The sequence below is a fragment of the Heliangelus exortis genome, chromosome 2 (genome assembly GCF_036169615.1).
Source record: "Heliangelus exortis chromosome 2, bHelExo1.hap1, whole genome shotgun sequence".
Classification (NCBI taxonomy): Eukaryota; Metazoa; Chordata; class Aves; order Apodiformes; family Trochilidae; genus Heliangelus; species Heliangelus exortis.
The window spans coordinates 37,644,493-37,667,774 of NC_092423.1; the positions used below are offsets into that span (position 1 = coordinate 37,644,493).

Below are 23,282 nucleotides of genomic sequence, written 5' to 3' on the forward strand. Positions count from 1 at the left end.
CTCTTCTATCCCACAGGAAGCATCCAGCTCTAGCTGAGCAGAGCTGGTCTTGCTTCATCAGGGCACATGCATCATCCTCACTGCCACAGGGCTGGTTATGACCAGGCAGTCTCATCATCTCATTCTCCAGCTGAGAAAAAACTTCCACCACATCACAGATCTCCACCTGGATGCTGCCATTTAACAGAGGGACTTGTCCTTGCTAAAGAGAAATAATTGAGTACCATAGGTTTGCTTTGAGGACCATGCTGTGTTTATACAAAAACAAAAGGGGAAAAAAAGGGAGGTGTTACACCCACATTAATTACGGAGCTCTAGTCTTCATCTGCATCTCAAGATAGACCACACAGGAGTTCCTGAAGTCTTTGACATCTCTATGGAAGAGATTCAAGTTCAGGCAAAAAGAGGACAAATAATACATGCAATTTTAAAATATAATTACTCTCATGTTGTCAGGTTGTTTTTTCTAATTACAGCCTTCACATATTTACACTGGCCAAGGACCCATCATTACCATATGCTGGACACAGCTTTTGCTTTTGTAATCAAAACAGGCTCCATGGGTGTTAAAATCCTTTGTACCAAGATACTTACAGGTAGTTTCTGTGAACCAGAAACATACAGTTTTTGACTGCTCACACAGTACTTAGAACAGATGCAGTCCTGAAGAGCTCTGCTGTAATAAGAGACACAAACTCCATGCAAGGAGAAAGTGAGATTTTAAAACATGCTTATTTAAAATAAGTTTATTATAATGAAATAATATAAAAGTCTGACAAAGGTCTTAACAATGCTCTGAAAGAAGAGACAGATGCTGCATGATTTTAGAGATGAGGCAGAGTGGAAACTCCAAAGTATTTTGGACTGAATTGCTTATGACAGCACAAATTTTGCAACGCTTACATTGAAAGAGGTTATTTTGGGGGTATGAGCAAGCCCTTAGAATTAAATAAATTTAAAGTGTGAGGCAGTACTTCTTTTCATCTTTAAAAGTATTTCAGCATGTATGTTATGTATTTTAGTAAGTAACGCTTGCAGCAATCTCAGCTTGACATTGATAAAATGTATGCCCAAAATTGGCTTGAAAAAAAGAAAATATGAAAGAAAACAACAAAAGGAAGCTGCTTTGGTTTTGAATTTAGTCACCATATTCTGGAATGCAATTTTCTTGTTTAGTATCAAGTAGACATAAATGTCAAACTTTCAAGATGGTTTTAAATAGAGGCATTAATAAATTCTGAACCCCCTGAATGCTGCAATGTAAAATAAATTTAACAAACTTAGTTAAGCAGACATCAGGATGCAAGAACAAGGACATCAGGATGTTTCATATATTAAAAAAATATTTGTCTCTAGCACATCTGGAGTAATTGGGGGTAGAAATCCTATACTAAGAAAGGGATATTAAAAACTACAGTCAAAGACCATATTTTGAAGAACTGCATGCCAGTGGGAGGGTGCACATGTGTTTAAGTGAAGTCTATGTATGTAATCTATCATCAAAGCGAGTGCTTAAATCCTTGTGTGAACTGTGAGCAGGATCAGCTCAGAGACAGTAAATGTACTATGGTACCCTTTCTGCAGGAGGGTGAATTTCTGTTGCTTGGAGCACACAGTACTTTACACAATTTGTTCATTAAAAGGCTACAGACAGTAGCAAATAAGCATGAGTATTCCCACCTCCCTTCTCTCTCTCTCTCTCTCTCTTTTTTTTTTTTTTTTTTTTTTTTTTTTTTAACTGTACTATGCAGGCTAGAAAATAGAAATAAGTAAATTTAAAAAAAAAACACAAAAAACCACACATAAATCCCTGTGCTTTCACTTGTAAGAGGTAGAACTGCCAAGTCTGAAGTGTCCCAATTGCAATTTGACTGGTGAAATTAAAAGTTCAAAGTGGTCTGGTCTTCCCATGTCCAACCAGAGAAACTTCAGAGAAAAGCAGCACGTCCTCAGTCTGACAGTATGTTTGGTTGCCTGCCAAAGAAATCAAGTCTGATTTCCAAGCTTACATTTGTACCACTCACAAAACTATGGAGAGATGCTTCCACTGGACAGCAGAAGCTCTGGTACCACAGCAGATGACAATGTAAGGAAAGGAAGGAGTGGGGACCAGGTAGGGGAAGAGGGAAAACCAGGCAAGTAGGAATGTGTTAGTGATCTCTTCTACTGTCTGAAAGGCAGTTTAAGGTTCCCTAAAGTTTTTCACAAAAGCTGAAGTGATCATGAAAAGGAAGGGTTAGAAGATCTGGCATACACAGTCATAGGTAACATTGGTTCTCTGTAGTGGTCACCACTCCTTTGCCAAAGCAGGCTGCAAACAACTGGAGCACATCTGGGGAATACTTTTCATATGCCCAGTGACACTTTCCAAACTGTGAAATGTTTTTAAAGCAAAGAGCTACAACCTAAATCCTGATGATGCTTTACAAAGAGCTTGTAAGTGAAGGTATATGGCCCTTAACTTTAAGTGCATCTGTTAAAGGGAGATCCAAATTACAATGATGTTGAGATGGGATGTTTCAATGACTCCTTAAGCTTACAACACTAAAACACTTGAGTATTCTGTTCATATTTCTACAGTTATATTATCACAGAACTTCAATATGCGACTGAGTATGGTGTCTTAAAATATCAGAGGGGGCTTTAGACGATATTTAAAAAAACCCAAAAAACCAACAAAATAAATAATATAAATAAAAGCCTCCAATTGCTAAGCAGACATCTTCTGAAAGTATTTGAAAGTTCTGCTCTAATGCCAACAGCACTATACTGCAAAGATGTGTGTATGATCTCTACTCAGATACACTGACTGCCATTATTCAGAATTAGACAGGACTTCAATCAGATTGCTTTGGGATTTACCATGTCTCAGCAAGGATGCACAGTGGATGGACACTGTCAGTGTCATACTCTGCATCAGAGTTCTACACTCAAAGTTGATTTTGGTTTTTTTTTTAAACAAAAAGCAGTCTTACTCCCCTAGGGTAAGACTGTGATTACTTTTATTTTGCCATGGCTAAGTAAAATCCCTGAGAATATGCAACTGTTTGACGTTGAAGGAAACAGCCAAAAGCACCTGTAAAGGAGACTTTAGACTAGTGCAGTTTAAGAAACCAAAGCAGTTCATGTAAAGTATGCAGAGCAAAGGTGCTGTTACCTGAGAGTCACGTGGACCTCTAGAAGTAAGCAGGTCAGTTGTTCATAAATGTCAGCCATTAGAAAAACCAAAACAACACTAACCAACCAACAAACCAAACAAATGAAACAGAAAACACCGACATCTCCAGTTCTAAATTTGGAGGCCAAAAGTTAGTCGCTTGTCTTCTACAATTATTAAAATCCTCTCTGCTTGCCAAGCTGATGTCACAGGAAAAGAAAGATGTGGATTGTCTAGCAGTGTATTTGCTTCCATTTGGTCATCTGGTCTATTGCATCCTTAGACATTTAACTTGGATTTCAGCTCTGCAACATGCTGCATGGGTTTCTTTTCTCAGTTTGACAGGAGAGATAGCATTCATACATCCTGAAAGTGCTCAACATCCTGCAAGAGCCGTGCAGGGTGAAGAACAAGTTGTGAAGGCAAAGATACCTTGTTCAGTCCCTTGTCTGCAAGTCCCCTGTTTAACACCAAGCACACAGGGGTTTCCTGAAGCCACAGCCCCCTAAGAACATTCTCAAGCTCCAATTCCAGAGTCCAGAAAGACCAGCTTTGCACAGAAGAGCACGACCAGAAAGTACTCCGAGGCAGGATGCCATGCTGATTACAGGATACAGCAGGTGGACCCTTCTCTATTTGTTAGAAGAAAGAAGACTGGTAGAAGTTTGTAATTGCTGAAGTTAGTGGCCCAAGGAAGCTGTTGAGGTCTGTGCCTATGAAATAAAGCCTCCTGACTTTTTCATCAAACATTGGGTCTGATGCACTACTAACAAACTAGTGGTTCTCCTGTCAGTTAAAAACCAAAACCAAATAGAAAACTCAAAAATACCTCCAAGACTTTAAGTGGTGAATACACTTTCCTGCTACTGGAAAAGCTTGGAGCAACAGGGTAAGTAAATTTTTGCCATGATCCGACTGTTGATTTCTATAAAAATGGGATTTCTTCCTCCTCTCCCCACACCCCAGCTGATATTTTCTGGAAACACAGTTTCCATCACCTTCCCAAAGCACTCAGCTCAAAAGTATTACAGCAAAGTTTCCCACCTAACAGCTGAAAACCTTGAGGAAACCACACTGGGTAGAGAGTTAGTTTTTCTATTAGTGGGGTGATTTCTTTGCATTCATGCTTAAAAGAAGCAGAGCTGAAGCTGTCCAAAGGCTCACTGCTGCAGTTTGAGCACTGCCAGTAGTGAAATAATTGAATAGAGCTTCAGTCAAAAGTTTTGACTTTCCACTCAAACATAAATGTACACTACTCAAATTAAGAAAATTTGAAAAATTAAAATTCCAGTGTCCTTCTGATTCCTGTTGGAGTAGTTAGGGGAACTGCAGATAGGCACAACTCAGAGAAGATGAACGGAACAAGGAAGTCACACTGTTAAAATGCATAATTATCCCTGCTATCTTGTTTCACACATGAAGTAGGATGTTTAGCCTTCTCTTCAAGCATCATATGTTTTTCTTAAAGCTCAAAATAGTCAGCTCTTTAGGAAGGATCAAGTATTGGGTGTGCAGAGAGGCTCCCATCACAGAGCAGCACAGGGCAGCAGGCCCACTGTACATTCATTTTACTGACAATATGGTTTTCAGCCTAACAAAAGCCAAGTATGGAAATAATAACTTCTCTTATACTGATGAAGATTTACTAATTCTAAGTAACTCATCAGCACACTCTTGTCTCCTCCTGTACATGAGATAAAATCAGCACTTTGAACAAAGCCATCTGAAGCTCTAGGTCATCACTGAGAGACCCACTTACACAGCAGTCAAAAATTCACAGACAGCCTTCTAGTCATCAGCACAAATAGGGATTTTGTTCTTAACCACGTCAGTAGCTAAGTGGACTTCTTTATTATTTTTAATAAATAGCAGCAGGGTTAAGGAGAATATTTTTATCTTTATCTTTAACTCAATTTCCAGTCACTTCTACATAATTTTAGATTTAAAGGTTTGTAATTGCCCTAATGTGTGAAGGCTTCATGACAAATTCTAGCTTCCCCTACACTTCACTCATTTCATGTCCACTTTCCAAAATCTCTGCCCATATTGGCAGCCTAGGAAGCATTTTAATGAAATCTGCTTTTTAAACTGCTAACTGTATTCAATTTAAAAGCAAATATTATGGTTTTGTGTGAGTCTGATTTAAGAAAACCCTAAGCCCATAATAGAAAACCCCACCAAAACCTTAATAAACCAGCATGGTGGACATGATCTTCAATTGCTTGTGTAACTAAAGCACTGTTGAAATTAGCTGGGCTCTGCCAGTCTGTGCCAGCAAATTTCTTGTGGTCCACTGGCAGGAGCTGACTGGGAGACGGTGACAGATACTGGGAGCTGGTCAGGGAACACGATACCCAGTTTGAAAGGCTGGTTCCTGGGGAAGCTCAGACCACCACCCACATACTGCTGTGGTGAAGGTCTCTGTAACATTTGAGGAGAAGCTGCATTAAAAACCTTCAACCCAAGTGAAGGGACAAACTCACCATGTACCTTATAAGATTTGGCCTTCTTCTGCTATCAGGTTAGCAATAACTCTCACTACTGTCCTCTTTCACTGTGGCAGGGAGCATGCACAGGGCAGCTGCCTGGGTGCTGCACTGGCACCCCAATGGCTCTCCTGCACCAGCAGCTTTCTTCTGAGGTATGGGAGCAAAGCCCAAGTTCTGCTCTGTTATTTTATGAGGTGAAGAGAAGAGGAAGTGCACAAGCAGGAGGAGAAACAGTTAAGAAACATTCATCGTGGACAGAGCTGTGACCCAAAGAGAAACAGTACCTCTGCATTTAAACACCAAACAAGAGTAACAAAAGAACAAAAGTCATACATACCCTTCCCCAAAAACAGTCACAACACCATTCCCTCCTTGAAAAGATACAACAAACTGAAACGATGTCCGAAAGAAGCCAAAATGAAAGAAATCTTTGTTAACAGACACAGTCCCTGAAGTTTTGATATGCAGTCTTATTGTAGTCATACCACCTCATCTGACTCCAAACCATGTATTTCATAGAGAGTGTCTAAGATATTTAGCTGCTTTTCCATGGCTGGTAGATATATGTTGAGGTCCCTCTGCATTCCTTTGTAAAACACTTCTTCCTGAGGATCACACTCCTCTACAGACAGAGCTGCCACAAAGTCTTCATACGTTGGAGCTGCCCTTAAAGCTAACTGGGAGAGAAACCAAAGATTTTAGATTAGCAAAACAGAATAGGAAAAGAAACCAACTAAAGCCATGAAAAAACTTCTAAGACATCCCTCTTTGCACTCAGATTGCATAGCTTTTATGTATTTATGTGTACATTCATGTGTAAAAATTTTAAACTGGGAGGAAGGCTAACAATTATGTTATTTTTTAATTATCTCTATAAATGCTCAGTTTAAGACACCTCCAGAGAGTCTTGATTTTAAGTGTCTGTAGACCATATTTTGTTCAAATCAATAGCATACATTAGAAATTAATTAAATACAAACCCCAAATAAAGTACAGGTTGTTATGGGAGATCCCAACCCAGCACTGAAGTCCCATTCTTAAAATGCTCTTTAGAAAGCTCTCCCCACTCTTTCTGCTTCTTCTAGTTAAACTATCATTATTGACTGGATGAGGCTCTTCTTTTTCCTTTTACAATTTCGGTGATGATTTCCAGTGAAAGACACAAGGGGGAGCTGCCACACCGGACAAAAAATAAACCATTTCCTCTAGCCAATATATTCCACTCCAGCTCCCCTGACACGTTCTGTTCTAACCCCTCTTGAATGCTCACAGCCAAAGGCAGATCAGTCTTCAAAAAAGCAACCTAACCCCCCCCATTTCTTTATTTAATAGCCTTGCAAGTCTGTGGCTAAAAACAATGAAAAATGCAGGTGTGATCAGTCTGTCTTAGCTCCAGAAAGCAGATTCCGCCCTGAAAACCCGATACTAAACATAGTGATAACCACAATCTTCACCTTGAAAATAAGGTCTGACAAAGTAATCTATTAATTTTAATGCTTAGAGTTTTAACATAGCTTATTAATTACACAAAATGTAGGATCACATGAACAAGACCCCCAGTTCTATCAGCAACTGAGGTAAATACTCACTGCAAAGACCCCGCGGACAACCCAACCGTGGTGCTGCCGTAATGTCTTCCCATAAGCATTGTCTTAAAGGAAAAGAAGAAATAATCAAGATACAGAAGTATGTGAGTTTTAAGTTTTCATCACAGAGAACTTAAGAGCTTAGAAATTACCATTTCAGGATATATCCTTGCCACAGGATGCAAATAATGGCCATTTCTGAGTAGCAAAGTTATGGCTGAAAGGAGATGACAGATTTGGGATTTCTGCACTGGGGTCTCATCTCTGCTGTCAAATCTCCTTCAACTCACCCACAGCAAGGAAGCATTCTAACAGACAGGAAGGCAAATGCAATTTTTATTTGACTATGAAGCTGTGCTTCACGACTAACACTTCTACTATCTAGTTCTCAGTTCAGCCCAGGTCTGAGAAAATAATATATGGGGTGAAACTATCCTGCAAGTTGATGGTTAGTCAGCTTCAATCGAGGTGGTTAGCTCAGGAGTCAATTAAGAACACTCTCTTTACAGCTGAGAGCCAAATTCTGAGGGTCACTGGAACAGAAAGCACCAGGCTTTTATTAAGATAATCCTCAGGCTCTCCCTTGTGAGTGGCCCTGGGTGCAGCCTTTGATGAACGCCCTTGTTATGCTCCTAGGCAGCTCCACTTTCATATACAAAGACTTCTACATACAAAGCCAAGCATTCTTGAGCCATATTTTCCCAGTCTTAGTTTGTCACTGTCATAATTTCACATCCTTGTCCTTCAGTGGCATTTTTAAGTTCTTAAGCTGTTCAGCTTTAAGAAAGAGAACATCTACATTTTGCTGCTTTACATTCCTCAAAATAGTGCAGACAGTTACTATACAAAGACCGTAAAAAGTCAGAAAAATAGAGCCAGAAATTGCTGTAATATGAAATACACTTCATCTTGTCAGTCTAGCAACTGGGGAATGCATCTTTTCTACCTTTACAGTAGGAGTGAGAACCTAAGAGAAAAGCACAGAGTAATAAGAGCGATGAAGTAAGAAGAAAAAGAATATTATGTAGCAAAAATGACAAGTCTATTTTCTGCCTTATCAGCAAATATAGATGGCATTAGAAACACCAGTTTGCTTAGTTTGAAAAGTTTGCTTTAGATTTAAATCCCAAGGAAAGACAAATTTCTTCAGAAAGCTGTTTGCTCCTCAGAACTCAATTTGGGTTTTTTGGTTTTTTTCCATTTCACAGGGCATATAGTCCACATCTTTACTTGAGATTCAAACATCACAGTAATTCCTAAATAAGGAACAGTACATCAAAGCTGCGCTGGATACGGATATGGAAGAGCTTTTCAGGGGGAGAAAGAGAAGGCAGAAGTGAGAAAAAACAGCAGCATGGCTCTGCTGTGGACTGAGCAATTCAAATAGTAATTCAGACTCAGAAAGTCAAATAAGCGCCTTGACTTTCCATGGTGTTTAACAACCAAATCTGGTAGCAGTGTACTTACAGTCCCTCTTCCAAGAGCTGCTTACATACTTGGGTGCAGTTGTTCTTTTTACTAATCCTACAGAGCGACTGCTTAGGTGTTTAAAAGAAGCTTAAAAAAAGCTTTAGAAAAGCTGTTTTAAAGGATTATCGGAACATTAGGCTGCCAGCGTACAGAGATGGTCATACTTAGGAATAACCAAGTCAAGTACAAGAGAGGTTTGTATTTGGTTTTATGCTTGCAGTGGGCAGTAGCCTGACTCAGTATCAGAAATTGTGTACTTGGAAAAATTCTCTTTTCCATTACAAACTCCCTTCTAACTGATGCAGCCAATTCCTAGCCGCATTGGAAAAAAGGTGATTCCAAAGAGTGACAGCCAGTCTCCCAAGGAAGTAAAAAAATAATAGGAGCAACTATGGATTTTGGGAGTATTCTCGCTGCAAAACAGCTGAGAAAATGGAATGAGAAAAAGCACTTTTTTCCCCTAAGATATGACTGTCTGCCCTGCTGAAAGCATGCCAATTAAAGAAATCTTTAAATCAACATTGACCAGTTATGTAGTAACCTGCCTGAAGACAGCCTTTTTCAAAAACTGATTTTCAAAAAAGTTCTCTTTGAGATTACTTGCATCATTTGTTACTGAAGAAAAAACCAAAACACAGATTCTAAAGGAGGATAAAAATACTCAAGTACGTAAATTCAGAAGCACATAAAGAACAAAGCAACTGGCACTTACTCAGAGCTGTTTGGATATTCTTTTCCCCATTCTTCACTTCTGTCAAAAACCCTTTCAAGAACTTTAAGCCTCTGTCAGGATGAACCAATGAAATAAAAAGAAATCACATTTATAACAAAGCAACACAAAGGCTAACAAAGTCCCCAAAGTTGCAATACAACTCAGAAGTATTATAAAACTCAGAATTAAGGCACCATTTCCAATCTCAACAAAAAAAAATGCAGCTACCTCCTCCAGCCTCTCTCCCAGCACAAGGAAAACCACTTTGTTAAAACTTTGCTGCTGCAGCCCCAAATCACCTGCCTAATGTTCTGGCCCAGCAGGATCAGCCACTCAGTGGAACTTCACTTTTATGGGAAAAAAGGATTACCTGTGGTCAACTTTTTCAGGCCTTTTGGCACAGTTACAGTGACACAACCACAGACAACACAATCTTGAACTTAGATATTTTGGATCGATGGAGTCTGTGGAAAGTAACCAGTTTGCTCTATGCACATAAGATTGCATTGGTGATATGTCCCTCATTGAACCTTATCAGTTTATAGTGTAAGCAGAGAGAAAGCTGTTACCTTTTCAGCCACAGGAGTGCCTCCGTAGCAGAGTTTCTAACTTGTGCTACACCTGCATTCACTTCATGAAGCACTATCTTCTGAAGGGTATCAAACTCTTCTTTGTTGGTTATAAATTTCTGGTTAATTTTCTGGGGATAAGAAACAAGAGGCAAAGCTTTAGACTTTTAAGATCAAACAGTCACCTATCTTATAACTACCACCTATTTACCAGAACTCTTCCCCGCGAAGGGATACCACAGATCCCCAACGAGGTCTCACACTCCCCATGGCACAGCTGCCCTACTGCACTTGGGAACCCCTTCCCAGGGTACCACTCCAGACACATCTGCCTAATGCAACCAGAGAACAGCATCTCCGTCAAAGTTTTACATGGTCTTTACAATTTCTGTTTGACAAAATGCTCTAGGCTCTTATGGCGTCCCCCACACTGGTGGAGGAGTTAACTCAAACTGCTCTCCAAACAAGAGAGAGACTGCCCATTTACCAAGATTACCTTCTGACAACTGCTATGCTTCAAATTCTCAATTACACTTAGCAGTCATCAGCCTGCTTAAGATTTTTAATTTATTCCTAAATTTGTTATACAAAACTACTCACAAAAAAAAAAAAACAAAAAAACAACAAATCACAAAATATATAGGGGGTAGATAAAATATATTCTTCTTCTGCATTAAAGGAGTAGCTGCCTATCACTTGACAATAAATATTCATGCGTTTAGTTTTTTAAATAGCATTCCTCTCTCCTGCTATTTTTGGCCTTTCAGAGGCTACCTTCTGTAAGATAAGCAAATGCATGTCTTACTGTGCAGCAATATATGCAGTGTTCCTTATCAGACACTCAAGATATACTTCACTTTACCTTTTTTTTTTCCTTTGAAATAAAACAACCCTAAGTCTTGCTATGAATACATCTTGCCTGACAAGCAGCACTTCAAACCTTTTCAGACTTGGGAGCTGGAAGAGCTTCCAGAACAAAAAACAAGGCTGGGGAGTCTGCCCCAATCTGCTGAGAAGCTGCTTCTTAATGCACTAACTTCTTCCTGCTTGGTCGAGGAAAGGTTTGGTTTTTTTAACCCAATCTGTTTGTTTTACAGTCAGTAAGTCAATAAAATCAATATTGCCACTATCACATCATGACTTACAACCTATCCAGCTCAGAATCGAAGTCATATTCATTAGGTGTAACAGACCTTTTACTTGGCAGTCAGTCAAGTATTTAGGAAATTCACGCAAACCAACTGGATTTATTAAACACAGCGTGTACTGTACAAACAGAATTAGGGGCAGTTCAGCATTCTGATCTGACAGATGGCAACGTTATCAAATATTAAACAGTCTTCCAGCCTTGACTTCTACAACAAAGATTCTTCAGCTTTAGTGCCTAAGATAGATACTGTGTTTTAAAAAAAGTCAGTGCTAGAAATAAATTGTTACCTTGATGTTACCTACAAAATCCATTTTAACAGGAGCAAAAACAGTAGGTCCCAGCTTGTCTAGAAGAAAAGAAAAGGTCATACTTTAAAACTGTGTCTTTTTTCAGTCCTCATGACTTAGTAACAATTCAATTAATTTACTCACTTAAAAATCCTTCTAAATGGCAGGTGAATACTAAAACAATTACCCAAAGTCTTTCTTCAGTGTAGAACCAATCCATCCCAGTTGATAGGGGTGTTAAAATACACTGACCTACAATTTGGAAGTCTTTGAAAGGCTGCATGCTCACAGGGTCCTCATATCACCTGTTAGATGCAGGGGCCAAGCAGGTGGGGGGCTGTACTAACTGGAGATAGAAATCTTTAGAAAAATCAAATGTATAGTACAGCTGATAATGTTGCTGTCAGCTGTACTGGATGCATAAAGCTCTTCTGAGGGGAAGAAATAGTTGTTCCAGACAGACTCGTGGATATCCTGACATCTTATAAATGGGCCCCATCTAAATGAGAGTGAATCCTCTATAAAGCAAAGAAGTAAAAAACATCTGGTACCAGTCAAATGTATTCTGCTGATAGGAACTGTATCTACTCTATCACCTTACCAAAGAAATAAATTCTCCAAACCAACTACTCCACCTTTTCTTACAGCTGGCAGCAGTCAAAAGGAGTCAGAAATAAAGGAGCTACTTACCCAGGACAGGCACAATTGCATAACATGACTCCAGAAACTCTTCTGTTGGTATGCCCTGCTCCTCTCGAAGTTCAATATCACTGAACCTGGTGTCCAGGACAAGCAGAAAAGATCACTACCTTAGCAACTCCTTTTGTGCAGTTTCTAAAGGCAAAATTACATTTCATACCCACTCATACTCACTGAGGTACTACTTATAGACATGGAACCATCATCAGGGCTTTTGCTTCACTAGGTTAAAGTAAGTGACTGCAGAAAATACACATTTGGTGGTGTGCAGGCAAGGCCTGCAATTACAAGCAAGGAAAAAAACTTTCCATTCCATTCTGTACAATTAATTCTACAAAAGACATCTTCAGTTACTGTGCTGTATGCAGTCTTGTTAAATAATCTCTACAAATACAGCTTTACACAAAGAAGAGTCTTTAAAATGAGTTCATTAGAGGCTTAAAAAAGTTTCAATAATCCTTTTAATTGAAATCTGTACTACCTATTGCTCATGACACTGAAGAAGGTAGGAGAATGGCTTTCATTTCTGTCTTGCTCACACAGTGCCAGTCCACTTAAAGAATCTCTTTCTGACTGCAGCAACTTGTGTGCACCACAGCTTTCTGCAGCTTGCAGCTTGTTCTCTCCATCTTCTTTAATGCCTTACATTTATAGGACACAGGAAAAAAAAAAGAAAACAGAAAACTAAAATAGCCACATACCCATATATTGTTATTCCTGTTCATCAAGATGCTTTCTATTCGAAAGGAGGCACTAGGGTATCTGTATCATGCAAGCTTAAAAGCTTTCCCTGCCAGCACCACAACTCTCACCACAGGTCTGTCAGGTGGTCAGACCACATTTCAATCAGTCCCCTCCCCATTTCTTTTAATCACACAAACCAAGCACCAGGCTCCAACGCAGGTGAGTCCCATACATTCTCAGCAAGAACAGCCTTACAAGAGAAGGGCATCGAAGAAACAGTTGGATGCAGCAGGGGGAAGACCCCTTGCAAGAAAGATTACTTCTCACATGGCTGGAGCTTCCCCACAGCTGATAAAGTGGCACAGTGCATTTTCAAAAGCAAAAGATCAATAGTGACTTGTTTGCTTCTTCTGGTAAATAAGTAAACTGGCTGCTTTGGCGGACACTGCTATGACATCAAAGGTTGCTAGGTTCTCCCTGATCTGTATCAATATCTTTAGAGTTTCCAAGAAAAAGATTAATGTGCCTATTTAATTTCTTCTCTGGGGTCAAAGGCATCCATTTCAAAGCAAAAGATCAGTATACAGGCAGCTCCAAAGGAAGACAAAGTCTGACATAATCACAGAATCTGCAGCATAGAAGCCACGGCTGCTGCCATCTTGCTGCCAGACTGTCAAACTAACTTCCAAGATTTCCCAGGGAATTTGTCTCTCCAGGAAATTAATACTTTCAAGTGCCAGTGAGGATTTTAAACCTGAAGCTTCTAGCTGAAGGGTTCAAGATGCAAGGAACTCTCTTGCTCCAAGTGAAGTCTGAAAGCAAGCTTACAGCAGTCCTTATTACTTGCAGAACCACTGAATAAGCCAGGTACTGGGTACAAAAAGAAGCACTTGCACCGGGTAAGAGCAATGAGACTTCAGCCATTCACCTCAGGGCAGAAAAAAGAGGCCTCAGCCATAATTCCATAATTGACCATGCCTCATTCACAAGCAAAGTGACTCTGCTGAGGAACTGAAGTTTTTCACTTCTCTGTCCTTCACCAAGACACATGGTCTGGTGAGTAGAGAAACAGCCCAGTGACTCCACGGAAGTGCTATGCATAAAGCCCAGGGTCCTCTGAAATTTCAAGCTTAAACAGTGTAAGCTCTAAATGACAAACAGAAATTTCCTATGAGCATGAATTGCTTGAGTGTTTTTAAAGATTATCTTCTTTTAGTAAAAGGGAGAGAGAGGGATGAGTATGTGACACAGGGCAAAGTTCCTGGGCTCATAAGGAGCAGCCAAATACAGTGGGGTGAGACAGAGCTGCAGGCTAGCTGGGTCAGCCCACCCCATAGGGATGGCACCACACATCCTACTCTATCCTGTACTGCCAGAAAAACTCTGCAACCCAAATACACAGCTCCAAGAGAGGGCAGGCTTTTCTCTATTTTGCACAGAAACAATTTCAGCAGCTAAATGATACCAACAGGCTGACTTGAATTAGTCTGACCTCTTTGCTTTAGTACTGTATTCTTGAGGTATTATGCTAAATAATAAGTAATCCTGCAGGGACTTACCACACTACACCACCAGCCACAGAAGTGGGAAAAACTCCAAAGAAAATCCATGTGGGAGAAATATCACCATGTTCATTAATTCAGGCCTAAAAGCTTCACCTGATTCACTGACTGCATATTTATGTTTTGGAATAACAGCCAGGTAGAGAAAGCTACTGTTTGAGAATGATACAGTCCATTCAACAGGACAGGTAGAGATCATGTTACTTGCATAGACTTATCAAAATTTAGTTCAGAAATACTTAACAATATAGCTGCTTTGGATGGAATTTTATACTAAATTAGTTCAACAGTGTTTTACTGAAGTCATGCCCAAATCTAAGGTTCTTGCTGTTGCTAAAGTAATGAAAGAAATAAGGTGTTTTCTAGTTTACTCTTCGCTGCAGAAAAAGGGTTAATTTTCTGTAAAGATCTGTCAGGGGGATCAAGAGTGACTACAGGGTCAATGCCTCCCAGACAGGCACACAAAGCTTCTATGTCTCCCTTCTGACACTGCAGCCCTACATGCTAGCAGGGGTGCCAGCATTCCCAGGGGAGGGCCTCTGGGAACAAAGTGTCCAAAGTGCAAGAAGAGCCCAAGCTCTGTCAGGTTGTGCTGCTACATGTGTCAGTCACCATCTATGCGAGTCTCCACTTGTCCAAAAAAAAAAAAAAAAAAAAAAAGAATTTTTAATTTCCTTCACCATTCAGTCCCAAGCTAGCTATCAACAAGGGCAGAAGCTGCACTGGCAAGGCTTGACAATGGGTAGAGAGAAGACTAAATTACACAGGCACTCCCTCTCCTGAGAAGCAAGGTATCAGCACTGTCACAGGCAGCCTCTATTTCCCTCCATTTACACTTAAAGAGCAACAATTCTGGATAAAAACCAGTACATACATTTACTTGACAAACCCTCTGCTATGTGATCTTCAACAGAAACATCACTGCTCCCCTCATTTGTTTCCAGGTTTATGCATTCCAGACTTTTAATAAGGGTTTGCTCTTGATGGTTAATTTCTGGTTTTACAGAGCCATTTTCACAAGGGTTTAATTCCATCTGCCTGAAGAAAGGGAAAGAATAATGGTAAGTGTGAAAAACATTGCTTGGTAAGCTTCTTTCTGTGAAAACACACAAATAACAAGAACAGAAAAGCAACTGACAGAAATTATATGCTGTCACAGACTGCTCTGAGCAAAAGAATTTCTCTAATACAATAAAAAGAACCATTCAGCTCTTTGCAGAGGTAAGATTAATGATGCAGCCTCAATTTTCAGAGTCTGAATATATTTACAATGACCTTTATTAGAAAGAGAAAAAAAATGAGTACAATTGATTCCAAAAAAGGAAAATCACAGGTGGGTATTATAGCTAAATGAGTATGCCACCATTAGTATTTTAAAATATATAATCTTGCATCTACTCCACCAACCATAGCCTGCTCTCCAACTTCATGAGTTATGGAATGGAACCTAAGATACAGGAAAGAGCACTGAAGTGGGAGAGAGCTGGCTGCTGACTGACCAGTCACCAAGTGGATGTTTAAGCAAAATAAAAGGAAAAGGACTGAAGAAGAGAGACATTAAGTGGGGTGAGCCAGCTCCCATTTACTGTGTCTGCTTCCAAGTACACATCTCAGAGCAATAAAATCCTGCCTCCACCTGCTACCAGTAATATTAGAGTAAAAATATGGAAAGATACTACTATAAACAGATTAGAAAGAGACTGACAGTAAAGACTTGTATTATACCTTTCTGTTGAGGTGTGAGTGGACAAGACAGAGTGCTTTATCTGTAAGATAAGTGGAAAGGGAGAATATTCTTTAAAGGAAGAAGACTGTATCATGCTTCTCAAACTTTACATTTTATTGAACGCAAGTTGGAGTGAGGAAAAAAGCTGAAAAGTGAAGTATATGCTCACTAATTCTCTGATGTGGAGGCAGTACATAGACAAACATTAAAAAGTTGCTACATTATTACACCATTAAAATATTGAAATAAATAAATAAACAAGAAAACCAGGAGATTTTCAGAAGCTAGCTAACAAGTGCTGAGATACCTGACAGCATGCGATAAAAACCAAGGCAGTGAGTTTTCTTTGCAATGATGCTTTATTTCCTTAGGGAAAAAATCATGAAAAAACAGAAGAAACATGAGGCCAGATACCAGGTATGATGAAGTTATCTCACTTCCCAGATTCAGTGATTCATCTACCTTCCTAAATACATCTTGATCTGCTGTTTGCCAGAGATGCTCCAATTTTGTGTCTACAGTTGTGGATTCAAGAAAGTGCCCTGCCCATTAGAAAGATAAGCTCATCAGCTCCTGTTGGTGTATTACTACAGATCCTACACTACAGTGGCTTGGAATAGTAGTAATTGCTGTGAGCTCCCACAATGGACAAATTTGCCACACAGCCAAATTATTTTGAAACATGAATGTTGGCAGCTGGAGCGGGCAGTGAAAGTTAATGCTTAACAGCTTTCAACTATCATTAGAAGTTAAGAGATTGGCCATTGTTTCTTAAAAAAGAAGCCTCACTACACTACCTCACTTGCAAATCACAACAACTATCAGAGTATATCCAATAGAGGACTACTAGCTACCTGAGAAAAGGGCATTTTAGCATCCATGCCAACACTGAGAAAAAACTGTACTGGCCATTACCTTGTTTGTCCTGAGAACTGCTAAATGTGGGGATCCAGGTGGAGTCTGGTGCAGTAACTCAGAAGTGAAGGCAGTATTTGCAATCTGCATACATTCTTCAAGAGTCTTGAGGAAGGTATCACACGTTGATTTTAACAGAGCTCCCATATCAATCTCATTCTGTGGGAAGAAACCAATTGGAAAAAAAGGACTCATCACAGAAAATCAATTTGGAGCAAGCTACATGGCCCATAACTGTGATAGTAATAGCTTCTGCTCAACATGAATTAAAATGCAATGTGCTATCTGCTCAGAGAACTGGCATCACGTACTACTGGGGCTGTGCCCCCTCACAGAATTACCACTCTTGTCAGCCTCTCTCTACAACAAGCTCAGTATGCTTGTTTTAAAAGCAATGCCCCTTATCCCTGGTGCTGAAAATGTATTAAATACTAAGCCTTGATATACTCAGCAATGGCATTCCTGATGACACCGCAGACAGGAGAAGTGAAAGCTAAACAAATCATATAGATACAGAATGACCTCCAGATAATAATTTCAAAAATCCTATGAACAAAAAATTACTGTAATTGGAAAACAGGCAGAATGAAGTATTACATTGCCACAATGCAGAGAAGATGAAGATTCTGCAAAGTGCAGTTATTGATACTAAAATGCTTTCAGCAATAAATCTTTCCAGTTACACGTCAGTAAAATCAGGGAAAGCAAGTTTTCCCCCAGAAGTGTGAACTATGAGCTGAATAAACACATTACTTTTCTGTTGTCAACATCTGTGAGCTAAAAGGACCCATAGTGCCTTCTGGTCATTTATACACTACATCATGCTTCTGCACAGTCTGTTAATCTACCATAAACAGTTTATCAGGTATCTTTACAGAGATGATTAACCTTCAGATGCTTTGCCTGCCTGTCCTGCACCTGAGGTCCCATTTCTCCCGTGAGAGGCATCCTGAAACTCCACACCAGCTTCTCTAGCAAGTGAGGTGAATCTCTCTTAACATGTTCCTTTTTTTCTGTTTGTTTGGTATTTTTTGTTTGTTTGTTTTTGTTTTGTTTGGGTTTGTTTTTTTGTGGTCTGCATTGTCTTTTGATCTCTTAAAGGTTTTGGTTAAAAACAGAAGTGTTTTGCTGAGCAGGATACCAATAACCTGCTGAGCAGGACAGACAAATGTGCAGTTCTTGCAAGTTACCTTTTTATAAAAAATATTTTGCTTTTCTGATCTATTATATACACATGACTATCTACAGAGATGTTATGCACCACATATACCACAGATACCATATCTCATCTCACTACTTGCTGCCTCAGCACAGGGGAAGTTATTTGCAACAATACAGCATGGCTCCATTTAAACAGCACCTGTTCCATAGATATATTATATCCTGCAGGTTCTCTGCAGAAAGAGGGTGCAGTATTAAGCAGCTATGAGTGAATACTGCATTGGCTAATCAGAAGAGTTATCACAATGCTCAAGACTTTACAGATGTCATCTACACCAAAAGTAGAGCTGTACCTCTGGTTCCGACACACCAGAAATGCTGGTTTCCTTGGTTTTATGCACTTGCTGAACAAGGAGGTTACAGTACAGTCTAAGTTCAGACATTTTAGTCTTCAAGGCTTCTGTGTTTTCAGTGAACTCTAAAAGTGAAACAAAAGAAGAGTTACATATATTATATCCATCTTTCTGTATATGATTTTGAAAAGTTGCTATAACAGTATTCTCCAATTTAATTCAAACAACACTTCCTTATTGCAAAACATTTTCTATCAAATCAAAAAGATGAGCTGGACTGGCCATAAATTATGCACCTCACAGGTAAAGAACTGCTTCATTATTTACCATCATAGAAGTAACAGTATGTTCCTAGACTTCAGACACAAAGAAAAATCAAGTACACAGCACCTGACCTTAGCAGGCCTTTTAAAATGGATACAAGCCCTGTGTATCAAATTTTTTGTTTTCAAGTTTAAGGAGCAAACAATTCACTGTGAATTAAAAGATCAGGATTCTGGGCAGAAAACACTGGAGGGAAAAGATACATCCTGTCCAACACAATGGTATTTATTTAATATATATCCTTTGAATCACAGAAGGCTTGAGTTTGGAAGAGATGTCTGGAGACCAGCTAGTCCTATTCCCCTGCTCAAAGACAGAACTCATTGCTCTGGGCCATGCCTAGTCAGATTTTCAACACTGCAAAAGAGGGAGACTCCACAATCTCTCTGTGCAACCTGTTTTAGTACTCCCTGACAACATAAACACGTTTGTAATGTCACAGTGGAGGTGCTTGTATTCAAATTTATGTCCATTTCCTCTTATCCATTCATTGAGTCTGGCTCAATCTTTTTTATGCTTTCCTATCACGTATTTCCTTTAATCATCTTAGTGGCCTTTTGCTGGACTCACTCCAGTATGTCCACTTTTCTTGTAGTGGAGTGTGCAGAACTGAGCAGACTAACAGTCAATCCAAGATTTTTCAGAATTAATTTTTCTCACATTAGAGTCTCAGGATTACAAAATAAATTTGTCTGTTAATGAGACTCACAGGGTTTAGCTCAGCACATACAGCAGTAGCTTTTCACCCTATGCTGCTGTATGTCAGCTTATAGATACAACTTTGTGCTGTTTCAAGGCACTGCACATCAGATCCCCACTTTGTGCAGGACACCACAGCAGCATTTTTTGCTCAGTGGTGACTCAGTTAGAATCAGTATATGCAAAGCCTGGTGAAGATTAACATAAGGCTAAGATGAGAAGCAATTCCCCACCTCAGGGAAAGGAAGTACCCACCCACATTCATTTCAGTGTATTAGTATGCACATTTAAAACCAACTGAAAAAAACCCAAAAACAATAATTAAAACTTTTATTTTAATTGACAGATGATTCTGGAAATGCACAAAACAGACCAGTCAGAACATGGAAGGAACAGGTCTGAGGAACACCAGAGCTCAAGAAACACTGGTATGATGACCCACATCATGGGTGGCACATGCCACCCTTAGACAGTGGCACAAGGTGGGGGTCTTACCTGCACACACAATCTGTATCCCAGTGACCAACAACCAGGAGCTACTCACTCCTTGTACTATACAAAACCCATTAGCACATGGTTTTTAAATTACTTATACATAGTATATTTTAAGGAAAAGCCAAAGTTTTCAAATCCCTTCACTGAGAGTTAACACCCAAGATTTCCAGCTAGAGTTTCACATGTCTTGGCTTTTATTTGCACCAAATACCTGAAGCACAGGTGGGACAGAGTTCTTTGTGTGTACATCTACTAGAGCAAACATGGGGAAATAAAAAAACAAACAGTGTGCACCAGTAAAAAGGTGTTCTTGCCTTTTTCCTTCTGTGTCCTGCTGTCAGTCAGACAGGCTTTTGCAGTTCCTAGTGCAACCAGCCACTTTTGCCTTTCAACTGCATTTCTTGCCTTCAGATAGAAGTATTGTTCCCCTGGGATGATCAGGTCCATTCGTGTGTTATCTGCAGGATGAACTGGAAGCAACAGAAGATTTCAGACCAGTTCCTCAGCCTTTCCCAACCCAACTGAATATCCCAACAGATATGTTAGATGGCAGGTCAAACAGTAATAAAAGAAGAAGAATGTACAGCCCCAAACTTGCCCTGTTGCCATTCTATAACTGCTCTTATGAGTTACGGAATAGACAGGGCACACACATTTACATATGTGGGATAAACAGCTATGAGAGGCATCTTTTTCATCAGTACAGTATCATATGGCAGTCTTTATCAAAAGGGCATCCTCTTCTGGCAAGACTCTCTTTCAGTTTTCCAGCCCATAACTGAACCTCAAAGATGTGGCAAATAATCCAATATGAATGAGCAGATGTAATACTGAAGTTTATTATCCACATTTCTGCAAATTCTGCCAATTTATGGGTTCAGCTTTGTGCTTATGAAGAGCCATTTGAAGCTGTACGATGTTGCACCACAGCTCATGAACAAGAGTGACCCATTTGCATAGAGAATACCCATTATATTAGAAGCTTGCAGCTCTCTTAACATTTTCAAAACACTGTAGAATAAAAACTGGCACACAGAGCGAGTTACTGAGTCACTACAAATACACACCAAAGAAATGAAGGTGCCAGATAGTTCTGTGACCTGAAATCTCATCTTGAACACAACCTTACTGGACAAGCTTTGTGTTGCTGAGTGTTACTGTATCATAGTTACCTTGGATTTCACACACTGCCATTTGAATGCTTCCCTTACAACCCTTCCAGGCATCTTCCTGAGAGTCATAATAGGACAGGATGCCACCGCAGAGAAGAAACCATCGAGGCTGCCAACCTGAAAAATAAAAATGCATTTCTCAGTTACTTCTCTCCCTGCAATTTCACCATTCAGGACTTGCTGCAAATAAGGCTCCCAAGATTCTCAGATGCCCCATGAAAATCAAACCCTTCAAGTGAGATTTGTGAGCAGGCCCAGATGTTGCACACTATAACCCCTGCTTGCTGGCAGCTTGCTTGGCCTTTCTGCAGGCAGCTGGACCACAGCAGTCATTTGCAGCATCACTGACTCACACTCTCTTCCCAAACCACCTTTGCCTTACATGTCTTCCTCCCTCATGGGAAGGGTTAGCCAAATTGTCTTGAAAAGCAACAGGCAAAAAAACTATTAAAAATCAAGGGAAGACAGCCCAGAGGCAGATGTGTTGATTTCTGAACAGCAGTTTTCAATGAAGCAGTTCTGAATAGGCCTTGAAATAGCTATGCTGCCCACGTGAAAAACATCTTAGAATTAATGACTTGCACTCCTGGATACCTTCCCAGAGAACAACCAAAACACAAGGCTAGAGCAGAGCCATTATTTCTGAATTTTGCCCATCCTACTGCCTGACTTCAGAAGCAAATTATTCCTTTTGTTTTCTTCTTTTGGAAGCACTAGAGCAGTGTGAAAAGATATAAACAAACAAGACACGATGGCTATCATTTATGCTAATTAAAAACTACAAGCTCCTTAACTTAATAAGAAATGAGACAGCAATGTCACTGGAGGAAAGCAGCCTTCATGACTGGTCCAGCCAGGACCAATGGAGCAAGACACCAAAGCTCCCAACTTGCACCAGCAAACCATCTCTGGAAAAAAAAATTGGACAAGGCCACGGGGACCACCTGGCTCCTACGCACCTCTGCAGAGGGGCCTCACTTCTGCTCTCCCCTGAGCTGGAACTCTGCCAACCTGCATGGAGCTGCAAGAACCAAAACTGGGCTTGGACCAATACAATGTTGGAGGAATGGCTACTCCTTACTAGCTAGGAGTAATTACCAATCCCTTAGGCTACTGCTGAAGCCAAGCCCAACTCAGTTTAAGGTTAGAAAGCCCTAAAGCTATGGGCTAATAGTAGGAGTCTGGATTGTTTTGGTTTTTTTGTCTGGTTGCTTTTTCAGACAAGCAATACTGTGACATCCAGGTCAACAGATTGCTGAACCTTGGGGGAAGCTGGAACACACATTATACATAAATCTCTTTTTCACACTCTTCCATAATTTCCTGGAAGATTATGAAAACATTACACATGCCAAAGTGTTCTCAATACTTTATTTTTTCACATGGAGGGGAAAAAATAGTGCAAGAATGAGAATGAAAAAAAAGAAAAGAGAAAGACTTAATTTTATTTTTCTTGCCACCAAAATAAAGAAACTATCCTAAAAGTCACTATTGATATGGAGGAACTCACAAAAAAAGAGATGATTGTTCAGCAGAGAGAGACAGTTAATTGCTTCAGACATCCAATGGCACAGAATCAGTGCTCTAAATAATGCACAGTGCTACAGTCAATACAGGCCTCTAATTCAGTCTGGAGATCCTGCTGCTGCACATGAATCATTTCATCCATGGGCTTCACAGCTTACAATTTCAGCTCATGCTCAAACTGCTTTCCATCAGTCAAGGGCTGTGCAATTAATTAGCTATAATACAAAACACCATCACTTTTCCATCACTTTGGAGGCTGACTGAAAATGTTATGAGCCAATACATTTTGTTGAGGCTTTTGGTTGGTTTGGGGTTTTTTTGTTTGTTTGATTTTGTTTGTTTTGGTTTTGGTCTTTTTTTTTTATTCTGGTCTCTGGTTTTCTGTTTGCTTTGTTTTTGACAGGGAAGCAGCAGTTTTGTGTCTTTCTTTGCAGAATGTAACTCTTTACTAGATATATATTAAAAAGACTATGATACACAATTGTTAACTAGGACAGCATTTATTTTCAGATCAGAATTGTTACACTAATAAAAATACATTTTTG

General features: G+C 39.8%; 1 protein-coding gene and 1 long non-coding RNA gene across 6 annotated transcripts in view; one reads left to right on the top strand and one right to left on the bottom strand.

Annotated features, from left to right (window-relative positions):
* Positions 1-731: 731 nt before the first annotated feature.
* PLEKHA8 (pleckstrin homology domain containing A8) overlaps positions 732-23,282 on the bottom strand; it is a 171,851-nt gene continuing 149,300 nt past the window's right edge. Inside the window, exons 2-14 of one of the 2 annotated variants that reach the window (XM_071735591.1) lie at positions 21,211-21,327; positions 20,353-20,508; positions 18,521-18,645; positions 17,007-17,165; positions 16,091-16,131; positions 15,240-15,403; positions 12,601-12,760; positions 12,111-12,196; positions 11,421-11,479; positions 9,984-10,114; positions 9,415-9,485; positions 7,236-7,297; positions 732-6,323 (exon numbers count right to left, since the gene is read on the bottom strand). In XM_071735591.1, coding sequence (XP_071591692.1) covers positions 6,126-6,323; positions 7,236-7,297; positions 9,415-9,485; positions 9,984-10,114; positions 11,421-11,479; positions 12,111-12,196; positions 12,601-12,760; positions 15,240-15,403; positions 16,091-16,131; positions 17,007-17,165; positions 18,521-18,645; positions 20,353-20,508; positions 21,211-21,327 — 1,529 coding nt within the window. In that variant the 3' untranslated portion in view covers positions 732-6,125. The remainder of the gene's footprint in view (positions 6,324-7,235; positions 7,298-9,414; positions 9,486-9,983; positions 10,115-11,420; positions 11,480-12,110; positions 12,197-12,600; positions 12,761-15,239; positions 15,404-16,090; positions 16,132-17,006; positions 17,166-18,520; positions 18,646-20,352; positions 20,509-21,210; positions 21,328-23,282) is intronic. The other variant, XM_071735592.1, reaches the window with a different exon arrangement.
* Positions 13,399-22,299, top strand: LOC139792388 (uncharacterized). Of its 4 annotated transcripts, none has more exons than XR_011724244.1 (5): positions 13,399-13,859; positions 15,372-15,426; positions 17,872-17,989; positions 19,890-20,025; positions 21,922-22,299. It is a non-coding gene; the product is annotated as an uncharacterized lncRNA (long non-coding RNA). The 4 variants fall into 4 exon arrangements; XR_011724245.1 differs by having other exon boundaries at positions 19,890-19,971; XR_011724246.1 differs by having other exon boundaries at positions 13,714-13,859; positions 17,864-17,989.